Source organism: Cherax quadricarinatus, chromosome 67 (assembly GCF_038502225.1).
Source record: "Cherax quadricarinatus isolate ZL_2023a chromosome 67, ASM3850222v1, whole genome shotgun sequence".
In the NCBI taxonomy this organism is placed as follows: domain Eukaryota; kingdom Metazoa; phylum Arthropoda; class Malacostraca; order Decapoda; family Parastacidae; genus Cherax; species Cherax quadricarinatus.
In genome coordinates, this window is record NC_091358.1 from 4,687,865 (window position 1) to 4,700,460 (window position 12,596).

Genomic DNA, 12,596 nt, shown 5'->3' on the forward strand with positions numbered 1-12,596 from the left:
GAGGAGAAAGAGGAAAGGGGAAGAGGGAGAAGAAGAAAAAGAAAAGGAAAAATGAGGAGTCAGGTTAAGTCACAGGTGTTCTGAAGTTTGGAGCATTTTACAATGTAGTGGGAGAGGAAGACATCTACAGAGACGAAGCCAGGACTAAGATTCATACAAGGAAAGTTGTGTATTAGAGAGGATTCAACTAGACGGCGACTGTTCGAGTTGGAAGTAGGGAAGACAGTTTTAGCAGAAGACCAGTCAATAGGATGACTATGATCTCTGACGTGACAGAAAAGAGCATTGTTAGTGTCGGCAAGTTGTAGGCAGATGTGTTTTCTTTTTTGTTTATCTACATCATTCAATCATGGTGTTCTCATATTATTTTCTTTATCTTTTATTCACTGCCCAAAATGCATCACATGCTAAGGGCTTTCTTTTGTGCCTAACAATATTTTATTACATGTAAACTATGTTACTGTATACTGCAGAAAAGAAATAAATTTACTGTTATTATATTGAATGCCTTTCTTAGTTTCGTAAGTTGGTATCTCCTCAACTAATATTGTGTTGTAAAAGCTCTTATAAGCAAATTTTCTAATACATCCTAGAGGAAGAGGACACAAGTGCAACTAATGTGACATTTTATTGTAGCAACATTTCGCTCTCTAGGAGCTTTATCAAGCTGATACAAGTTGAATAAGCTCCTAGAGAGCAAAAAACATTGTCACAATAAAATTTCACATTAGTTGCACTTGTGTCCTTTTACCTAACATATTGTCCGTAATTCTACCAACATTAATATAATCCTAGAGGACAACGTATCTACATAACTACTGACTTAATTCCTATTTCAGAAAGTATCTCAAATATCCGAAGTTCTGGAAGCACGAGAAACAAAAGTGATGGAGCTGAGTCAAGTCAACGCAGCCCTGCAGGACACAAACTTACGGCTCAAGGCGTAAGTTTGCCGACTTAGCTCACCCTTGGTTAAATTTTTGTCCCTTCACTTGCCATAAAAATTTTTCCTCAACTACCATCTCCCAAAGACGAAAACACATTCACCATCATTCATTCAATTGCTGTGTTGCCAGAAGTGTACCAATATCATACCTTAAATTACCTTCCAACATCAACTTCCCCAGCCTTTCATTTATATGCTTCACTGTAAACACTTGGTTTACACATCCCTTATAATTTCTAACCCTCCCTGCTCTTCTGCAGTCCTACTTTCTGTCTTACCTCTAACAATTTCAATAATATTTCTACCATAAACTTCACCTGGTATTCTCAGCAGGCTTTTTTTTTTTTTTTTTTTTCAACTTCCCAGCCATCTCCCACCGAGGCAGGGTGAACCAAAAAAGAAACACTTTCACTGAACACTTTCACCATCAATCACATACAATCACTGTCTTTGTAGAGGTTCCCAAATATGACAGTTTACATAATAATTGCAACAGGCTTAACCTCATGTAATTCTTACATTCTGTCTTGTCCCATTTCCCTTATATGTACAAGTGATCCATGCTCTTTACTGATCTATTGGTACCTTTCCTTCTTTCATACATATATTTAACAAATACACCAACAGCTTTAACACTGTATCCCCACCTACTTTTAACATCTGTCTTAATCCCATCTATCCCAGCCATTTTACCCACTTTCATTCTATGCACTGCCTTGCACACTCTCTCCACATCCACCTCAGGCTCCTCCTCATTCCTATATGATGTTGTTCTTCCTTGCCTAATGCTTGAAATCACTGCCTTCCCTTCATAAATGTCATAGTGTCATAAGCTTGTTATATATATATACAGTGGAACCTCAAAAATCGAACTGCTCCCAACACAACCAATTATGTAAGTGTATTTTTGTAAGTGCTTTTATAAGTGTATTTTTGAGGGTCTGAAATGGACTAACCTAATTTACATTATTCCTCATGGGAATAAATTCATTCGGTAAAGGCACTCAAACAGCCTTCTGGACCAAAGAAAGTTTGATATTTGAGGTTCCACTGTATATATATATAGGTAGTAGGTTGGTAGACAGCAACTACTGTCCTGCCAAGTGAATGTAAAACAAAAGCCTGTAATTGTTTTACATGATGGTAGGATTGCTGGTGTTTTTTTGTCTGTCTCATAAATATGCAAGATTACAGGTATGTCTTGCTACTTCTACTTACACTTAGGTTACACTACGCATACATGTACACGTTTATTTATACACACTCATCTGAGTTTTCTTTGATTTTATCTTAATAGTTCTTGGTCTTATTACTTTTCCTTTTATATCTATAGGGAAGTGGAATAAGAATCTTTCCTCCGTAAGCCATGCGTGTTGTAAAAGTCGACTAAAATGCCGGGAACAATGGGCTAGTAACCCCTTTTCCTGTAAAGATTACTAAAAAGAATAAGAAGAAGAAAATTGTCAAAGTGGGAAGTCTGAATGTGTGTGGATGTTGTGCAAATGATAAGAAAGAGTTGATTGTGGATGTTATGAATGAGAAGAAGCTGGATGTCCTGGCTTTAAGTGAAACAAAGCTGAAGGGGGTGGGAGAGTTTCAGTGGAGAGGAATAAATGGGATTAGGTCAGGGGTTTCAAATATAGTTAGAGCTAAAGAAGGAGTAGCAATAATGTTGAAGGATAAGATATGGCAGGAAAAGAGGGACTATAAATGTATTAATTCAAGGATTATGTGGAGTAAAATAAAGGTTGGATGTGAAAAGAAAGCCTAGGGAACGTATGGATTTGTCAGTTAAAAACAGAGTAGGGGAGTTAGTAGATGGGGAGAGGGAGGTATTAGGTAGATGGCGAGAATATTTTGAGGAACTTTTAAATGTTGAGGAAGAAAGGGAGGCGGTAATTTCATGCACTGGCCAGGGAGGTATACCATCTTTTAGGAGTGAGGAAGAGCGGAATGTAAGTGTGGGGGAGGTACGTGAGGCATTATGTAGAATGAAAGGGGGTAAAGCAGCTGGAACTGATGGGATCATGACAGAAATGTTAAAAGCAAGGGGGGATATAGTGTTGGAGTGGTTGGTACTTTTGTGTAGTAAATGTATGAAAGAGGGGAAGGTACCTAGGGATTGGCAGAGAGCATGTATAGTCCCTTTATATAAAGGGAAGGGGGACAAAAGAGATTGTAAAAATTATAGAGGAATAAGTTTATTGAGTATACCAGGAAAAGCGTACGGTAGGGTTATTATTGAAAGAATTAGAGGTAAGACAGAATGTAGGATTGCGGATGAGCAAGGAGGTTTCAGAGTGGGTAGGGGATGTGTAGATCAAGTGTTTACATTGAAACATATATGTGAACAGTGTTTAGATAAAGGCAGGGAAGTTTTTATTGCATTTATGGATTTAGAAAAGGCATATGATAGAGTGGATAGGGGATCAATGTGGCAGATGTTGCAAGTATATGAAATAGGTGGTAACTAAATGCTGTAAAGAGTTCTTATGAGGATAGTGAGGCTCAGGTTAGGGTGTGTAGAAGAGAGGGAAACTACTTCCCGGTAAAAGTAGGTCTTAGACAGGGATGTGTAATGTCACCATGGTTTAATATATTTATAAATGGGGTTGTAAAAGAAGTAAATGCTAGGGTGTTTGGGAGAGGGGTGGGATTAAATTATGGGGAATCAAATACAAAATGGGAATTGACACAGTTACTTTTTGCTGATGATACTGTGCTTATTGGAGATTCTAAAGAAAAATTGCAAAGGTTAGTGGATGAGTTTGGGAGTCTGTGTAAAGGTAGAAAGTTGAAAGTGAACATAGAAAAGAGTAAGGTGATGAGGGTATCAAATGATTTAGATAAAGAAAAATTGGATATCAAATTGGGGAGGAGGAGTATGGAAGAAGTGAATGTTTTCAGATACTTGGGAGTTGACGTGTCAGCGGATGGATTTATGAAGGATGAGGTTAATCATAGAACTGATGAAGGAAAAAAGGTGAGTGGTGCGTTGAGGTATATGTGGAGTCAAAAAGTTATCTCTGGAGGCAAAGAAGGGAATGTATTAAAGTATAGTAGTACCAACACTCTTATATGGGTATGAAGCTTGGGTTGTGAATGCAGCAGCGAGGAGGCGGTTGGAGGCAATGGAGATGTCCTGTCTAAGGGCAATGTGTGGTGTAAATATTATGCAGAAAATTCGGAGTGTGGAAATTAGGAGAAGGTGTGGGGTTAATAAAAGTATTAGTCAGAGGGCTGAAGAGGGGTTGTTGAGGTGGTTTGGTCATTTAGAGAGAATGGATAAAAGTAGAATGACATAGAGAGCATTTAAATCTGTAGGAGAAGGAAGGCGGGGTAGGGGTCGTCTTCGAAAAGGTTGGAAGGAATGGGTAAGGGAGGTTTTGTGGGCGAGGGGCTTGGACTTCCAGCAGACGTGCATGAGCGTGTTCAAGAAGAGTGAATGGAGACGAATGGTATTTGGGACCTGACGATCTGTTGGAGTGTGAACAGGATAATATTTAGTGAAGGGATTCAGAGAAACCGGTTATTTTTATATAGTAGTCCTGGAAATGTGTGCACTCTTTTTGGGATAAGCAGTGCTTTATACGTATATGCTTCTAAACTGTTGTGTTCTGAGCACCTCTTTTATGAGGAGGTCTGAAATAGACTAAAAATCGAACTGCTCCCAATTATGTAAGTGTATTTTTGTAAGTGCTTCTATAAGTGTATTTTTGAGGGTCCTCCTGGGAATAAATTCATTCGGTAAAGGCGCTTGAACAGCCTTCTGGACTGAAGAAAGTTCGATATTTGAGGTTCCACTGTATATATATATTTTTTTTTCAACAAACCGGCCGTATCCCATCAAGGCAGGGTGGCCTAAAAAGAAAAACGAAAGTTTCTCTTTTTAAATTTAGTAATTTATACAGGAGAAGAGGTTACTAGCCCCTTGCTCCTGGCATTTTAGGCACCTCTTACAACACACACAGCTTACAGAGGAAGAATTCTGTTCCACTTCCCCATGGAGATAGGAAATAAACAAGAACAAGAGCTAGAAAGAAAATAGAAGAAAACCCAGAGGGGTGTGTATATATATGCTTGTACATGTATGTGTAGTGTGACCTAAGTGTAAGCAGAAGTAGCAAGACGTACCTAAAATCTTGCATGTTGATGAGACAGAAAAAAGACACCAGCAATCCTACCATCATGTAAAACAATTACAGGCTTTCATTTTACACTCACTTGGCAGGACGGTAGTACCTCCCTGGATGGTTGCTGTCTACCAACCTACTACTTTGATGTTATATATTTATATAGAAAAAATACTATTATGGCGAATAAAATGCCGGGAGCAAGGGGCTAGCAACCCCTTCTCCTGCATAAATTACTAAATTTAAAAAGAGAAGCTTTCATTTTTCTTTTTGGGCCACCCTGCCTTAGTGGGATGCGGCCGGTTTGTTGAAAGAAGAAAGAAATACACTATTATAGTATAGCAAACTCTTCTAATGTTATTACTGTGACTGCATCAAGTATAGCAACTTTCTGTAACAACACAGTTCTGGTTTGAATCAAAGTGTTTATTTTTTTTAACACATTTCCCACCAAGGCAGGGGGACCTGAAAAAGAGGAAACGTATTCTTTTTCAACAAACCGGCCGTATCCCACCGAGGCAGAATGGCCTAAAAAGAAAGATGAAAGTTTTTCTTTTTTTACATTTAGTAATTTATATAGGAGAAGGGGTTACTAGTCCCTTGCTCCCAACAGTGTTCATATATTTCATAATTAAATTAGAGAAATTTATTTGAAACAAAACACTGTACTATATTCCCTTAATATATATGAGTTCTGCAAATACAAATTTGTCAATCCATAGGCTTTGTTTTCTTGCCTGTTATCCTACTTGATTTAACATTTTTGAAAGAGGTGCGCATGTACAGTTTATCAGATAATGAATACTGTGTGTGTACTGTGCACTATGTACTCAGAGAAAATTAAATATATGACATTATATATAGAGAAAGTAGATGTTAGTGAAGCTTTATATTATCTTTTATTTACTTCAGTCACATCGAGGAGCTGGAGGGAGGTAGTGGCATGGAAGCAACAGAGTCTTTAAGGGAAGAATTTACCCAACGTCTCGTAACAATGGAGAGAAAGTTCCAGCAAGCATTGCGAGAGAAGGAAGCAATTAAAAAGCAACTGGAGGTATTGCACTAAATTTTTTGTAAAGTGTATTTATTGCAGTCAATGAAAGTGATTACAAAGGTTATGAATGAAAGGAAGTTGGATGTCCTAGCCCTAAGCAAAACAAAGCTGAAGGGGGTAGAAGTTTCAGTGAGGAGAAATAAATGGGATTAAGTCAGGAGTAGCTGAGAGAGTTAAAGCTAAGGAAGGGGTAGCAGTAATGTTGAAGGATTAGTTATGGTGAGAGACGAGGGAATATAAATGTTTAAATTCAAGGATTATGTGGATTAAAATAAGGGTCGTATATGAAAAGTTGGTTATAATAAGTGTGTATGCACCTGGAGAAGAGAGGAGTGCAGAAGAGAGAGAGAGATTTTGGGAGATGTTAAGCCAGTTTGCAGGAACTTATGAGCCAAATGAAAGAGTAATTGTGGTAGGGGACCTAAATGCTAAAGTAGGAAAAACATTTAGATAGGGTGTGGCAGGTAAGTTTGGGGTGTCAGGTGTAAATAATAATGGGGAGTATTTGATTGAACTTCATATAGAAAGGGGTTTGATTATAGGTAACACATTTTTTTAAGAAAAAGAGGATAAATAAGTATACAAGATATGATGTAGGGCATAATGACAGTTGTTTGGTGGACTATGTATTGGTAGATAAAAGACTGTTGGGTAGACTTCAGGTTGTACATGTTTAAAGAGGGGTCATAGGTATATCAGACCACTTTTTAGTTGTAGCTACAGTGAGAGTAAAAGGTAGATGGGATACAAGGAACATGGAAACAGCAAGTAAGAGAGAAGTGAAGGTTTATAAACTAAAGGAGGAGGCAGTTAGGGTAAGATATAAACAACTGTTGGAGGACAGATGGGCTAGTGAGAGCATAGGCAATGGGGTAGATGTATGGAATAAGTTTAAGAATATAGTGTTAGAGTGTTCAGCAGAAGTTTGTGGTTACAGGAAAGTGGGTGCGGGAGGGAAGAAGAGTGATTGTTGGAATGATGATGTAAAGAGAGTAGTAAGAGAGAAAAAGTTAGCATATGAGAGGTTTTTACAAAGTAGACATGATGCAAGGAGGGAGGAATATATGGAGAGAAAAAGAGAGGTTAAAAGAGTGGTGAACCAATGTAAAAAGAGAGCAAATGAGAGAGTGGGCGAGATGTTATCAGCAAATTTTGTTGAAAATAAGAAAAAGTTTTAGAGTAAGATTAATAAGTTGAGAAAGCCTAGGGAACAATTGGATTTGTTAGTTAAAAATAGGAGAGGAATTATTGAATGGAGAGGTAGAGGTATCAGAAAGATGGAGGGAATATTTTGAGGAATTGTTAAATGTTGATGAAGATAGGGAAGCTGTGATTTTGTGTATATGGTAAGGAGGAATAACATCTTATAGGAATGAGGAAGACCCAGTTGTGAGTGTGGGGGAGGTGTGTGGGGCAGTGAGTAGAATGAAAGGGGGTAAAGCAGCTGGGATTGATGGGATAAAGATAGAAATGTTAAAAGCAGGTGGGGATATAGTTTTGGAGTGGTTAGTGTTTTTATGTAATAAATGTATGGAAGAGGGTAAGGTACCTAGGGATTTGCAGAGAGCATGCAAAGTTCCTTTGTATAAAGGCAAAGAGGACAAAAGAGAGTGCAAAAATTATAGGGGAATAAGTCTGAATCATGGTAAAGTGTATGATAGAGATATTATTGATAGAATTATGAGTAAAATAGAGAGCAGGATAGCAGATGAACAAGGAGGCTTTAGGAAATGTAGGGGGTGTGTAGACCAAGTGTTTGCAGTGAAACACATAGGTGAACAGTATTTAGATAAGGGTAAAGAGGTTTTTTGTGGAATTTATGGATTTGGAAAAGGCATATGATAGGGTGGATAGGGGGGCAATGTGGCAGATGTTGCAAATGTATGGAATAGGAGGTAGGATATTGACAGCGGTGAAAAGTTTTTATGGATAGTGAGGCTCAGGTTAGAGTATGTAGGCAAGAGGGGAATTATTTCCCAGTAAAAGCAGGCCTTAGACAGGGATGTGTGATGTAACCATGGTTGTTCAATATACAGTATTTATACATGGAGTAGTATGAGAAGTGAATGCTCGGGTGTTGGCAAGAGGTGTGGAGTTGAAAGATAAAGAATCTAACACAAAGTGGGAGTTGCCACAGTTGCTCTTGCTGATGACACTGTGCTTTAGGGAGATTCTGAAGAGAAGTTGCAGAGGTTGGTTGATAAGTTTAGTAGGGTATGTAGAAGAAGGAAGTTAAAAGTGAATATAGGAAAGAGTAAGGTGATGAGGATAACAGAAAAATTAGGTAACGGAAGATTGGATATCGATTGGAGGGAGAGAGTAAGGAGGAGGTGAATATATTCAGATATTTGGGAGTGGACGTGTCAGCAGATGGGTCTATCAAGGATGAGGTGAATTGTAGAATTAACAAGGGGAAAAAGGTGAGTGGTGCACTGAGGAGTCTGTGGAGACAAAGAACTTTATCCATGAAAGCAAAGAGGGGAATGTATGAGAGTATAGTTATACCAATGCTCTTGTATGGGTGTGAGGCATGGGGTGTGAATGTTGCAACAAGGAGAAGGCTGGAGGCACTGGAGATGTCATGTCTGAGGGCAATGTGTGGTGTGAATATAATGCAGAGAATCCGTAGTTTGGAGATTAGGAGGTGTGGGATTACCAAAACAATTATCCAGAGGGCTGAGAAGGAGTTATTGAGTTGGTTTGGACATGTAGAGAGGATGAAACAAAATAGAATGACTTCAGGAGTATACAAATCTATAGTGGAGGGAAGGTGGGGTAGGGGTATTTATGAAGAGAGTCAGGGAAACCGGCAGGCCAGACTTGAGTCCTGGAGATGGGAAGTACAGTGTTTGCACTCTGAAGGAGGGGTGTTAATGTTGCAGTTTTATAACTGTAGTGTAGGCATGCCTCTGGCAAGACAGCGATGGAGTGAATGATGAAAGTTTTTCTTTTCAGGCCACCCTGCCTTGGTGGGAAACGGCCGATGTGTTAATAAAATAAAAAAAAATACATAAAGACTTGCATATTTTATGTTGCATGCTGCACTACACAATGGAATCAGTCATATTTTTACAAAATATGTGTATAGAGGGCTGAAGAGGGGTTGTTGAGGTGGTTTGGTCATTTAGAGAGAATGGATCAAAGTATAGAATGACTTGGAGAGCGTATAAATTTGTAGGGGAAGGAAGGTGAGGTAGGGGTTGTCCTCGAAAAGGGTGGAGGGAGGGGGTAAAGGAGGTTTTGGACTTTCAGCAAGCATGTGTGAGCATGTCAGATAGGAGTGAATGGAGACGAATGGTTTTTGAGACTTTTAGAGCTGTTGGAGTATGTGCAGGGTAATATTTTGTGAAGGGATTCAGGGAAACTGGTTAGCTGGACTTGAGTCCTGGAAATGGGAAGTACAATGCCTGCACTTTAAAGGAAGGGTTTGGGATATTAGCAGTTTGGAGGGATTTCTAAACTGTCATATCTGAGAGCCTCAGCAAAGACACTGATAATGTGTGAGTGAGGTGAAAGTGTTGAATGATGATGAAACTATTTTTCTTTTTGGGGATTTTCTTTCTTTTTGGGTCACCTTGCCTCGGTGGGAGACAACCAACGTGTTAAAAGAAAATGTGTTTACCATTCCTTTTAACATTATAATAAAGCACTTCAAGGCACTATGTCTTGAAGTGCCATCTTATTAAACTTCCATATCCTTATTTTGAAGAACACCCTATTATGCAGATTTGATGATTTTTTTTTAATTGCATTTTACTAGGAGGTGCGGGCTGAAGCAGCAACTAGGCTTAGCTCAGCCGAGGTAGCAAGAGATCGAGAGGAGAGAGACACTGTGATTCGTGAACTGAGGGAAGAAGGAGAAAAACTTAGTAAGCAGCAGCTAAATTACTCCAATATTATAAAAAAACTCAGAAGCAAGGAAAAGGAAAAAGAAACTACTATGAAGACTCAAAAGTTTGTATTATATCTCCATTGTTTCTGACTTAATAGTTGTACTACCTGTACTTTGTTTTTTCTGACTAACAGTTTGTACTACAGGATGGCCCCACTTATACAGCAGGTTAGGTTCTGGGCTACTGCTGTAAAGCAAAAAACACTGTAAAGTGAGACATAACTTTTTTCACTTTCAAATTCATATAAAAGCCTGATAACATGTTTACACTATCATATGTTAAATGTGTAATAGAGCTAACCCTTTCAGGGTCGACAGGCCCTCTCAGAGACTTGTTCTCAGGGTCGGCCAAATTTCAAAAAAAAAAAAAAAAAAAATTCTTATGAAAAGATAGAGAATCTTTTCCCGATCATAATGATACCAAAAGTATGAAATTTGATGGAAAACTTACGGAATTATGCTCTCGTGAAGTTAGTGGTCTCAACTCCAACCTTTATATTATCCTTTGTGCCTGTGTACCTGTCTACCATCTTACTATCATATTATAACCAAGACATTACCATTGTTATTTTTTACTATTATTCTTTTGGTACTATAATTGTGAATTTTATTTTGTCAATTTAAATCTAGTTATACTCTTGATCTTGTCAACAACATATACCAGACTCTAGTGCAATTGCAAGTACCATTTCAATTTGTATTTTTATATTATAAGTTTATATTGTAAGTCCTACTCTGAGATTGTTTTCATATCTTAGTGACTATATTGTGTGTGCAATTAGTGTATATTTCAATTATATTATTGTTCAAGGCCCTTAACTATCTTTTGCTAACTAGTACCAACTACCTCATTATTTTTTTTTTTTCTACTTTTTTTTTTATTCTTTTGCTACCTTAACTTGTATATTTTATCTTGTCAATTTAAATCTAGTTATACTCTAATTCTTGTAAGCAACTTCTATAACACCTTAGTGCAATTACAACTGAGAGTTGTGATGAATGGTTTGAAAAACCGACATGTTGAAGATTGAGACACTTATGCAGCATATGGGAATCTTTATTCAGGAAACGTTTCGCCACACAGTGGCTTCATCAGTCCAATACAAAGAGGAAGGCGTAAGGAGAGGAGGAGAATGAGGTAATCAGTCCCTCAACCTGGAGTCGATGTGTTCAGTCCATCCATTCTACAAGATTGATGGACTGAACACATCGACTCCAGGTTGAGGGACTGATTACCTCATTCTCCTCCTCTCCTTATGCCTTCCTCTTTGTATTGGACTGATGAAGCCACTGTGTGGCGAAACGTTTCCTGAATAAAGATTCCCATATGCTGCATAAGTGTCTCAATCTTCAACAACTGAGAGTCTTGTGCCTTTTTTATATCATTAGATTAAACTCAGTTGTACTATAGCTCATTCTAGCTCAATACATAGTCAGTACAAAAGTCATTATATTAGACCATAGTGTAATTACTAGTGAGAGCCTGGTGCTGTTTTTAATTTGTATTTCTACATTATTAGATTAAACCTAGTTGTACTATTGCTCACTCTAGGTCAATACATAGACTATACCAAAGTCACTACATTAGACCATAGTGCAATTACAAGTGAGAGTCTTGTGCTATTTTTAATTTGTATTTATATATTATTACTTTATACCTAGTCGTACTTTAGCTCATTCCAGCACAACACGTAGACAACACCAACTTCATTATGTGTATTAGTGACTATACTCTACATGACCAAAATGCTATAGCTATATACTTGTCCAAACTTCCCACCACTACAGATATCAGTACTAAAACTCAACACACAACTCAGGATATAAATAACCATAATTTAAACCTAGAAGATGATTGATCTAAACCTACATAATCTGACACACAATCCAAACCTATTGGAAAGTAACTGCCTTTACTACACAGCATCACAAGCCAGCACTATCCTAAACAATGATAAAAGTCTATCAGTACTTAACTACAACATCAGGTCCTTAAGCAAACATTATGATGACCTCCTGGCACTCCTTGAATCACTAAAGACACCCTTCTCCTGCATTATTCTTACCGAGACCTGGCTAAAACAGGACACAATAGATATCTACCCTCTACCAGGATACACAGCAATCCACAACTGCAGACCATACCAAGTTGGGGGTGGTATTGCAGTCTATTACTCTAACCAATTATCTTGTATCAGCACCAATTGCTTTAGTGATGAATATGGAGAATACATTTTTGCTAATTTTACTGTAAAAAACCTTAAGACGCCTATAACAATCGGTGCCATTTACCGGATACCCCACACTAACATCCCAAACTTCAGTGAGAAATTAAAGGCACTAATAACAAACAGACAAATGAATAAGCACCACCTTCTCTTAGCTGGAGACTTCAACATCAACCTTGGCCTACTAGATGATCAGCCTGTAACTGATTTCATCAACAATATGAACAACACACTTCTCATACCAACAATAACTAAACCAACCAGGCTCACTGAAACAAGTGCAACCATAATAGACCACATATGGACCAATATACTAGCCCCCCTTAAATCAGGGATAATCACA

General features: G+C 38.1%; 1 protein-coding gene across 3 annotated transcripts in view; it reads left to right on the forward strand.

Moving 5' to 3' along the window:
* The window catches only part of LOC128699621 (TATA element modulatory factor), a 104,591-nt gene that overhangs the window by 59,956 nt on the left and 32,039 nt on the right, over positions 1-12,596 (forward strand). For all 3 annotated transcript variants that reach the window (XM_053792352.2, XM_053792353.2, XM_053792351.2), the window contains 3 exons: positions 840-943; positions 5,992-6,133; positions 9,894-10,087. In XM_053792352.2, the coding sequence (XP_053648327.2) occupies positions 840-943; positions 5,992-6,133; positions 9,894-10,087 (440 nt within the window). The remainder of the gene's footprint in view (positions 1-839; positions 944-5,991; positions 6,134-9,893; positions 10,088-12,596) is intronic.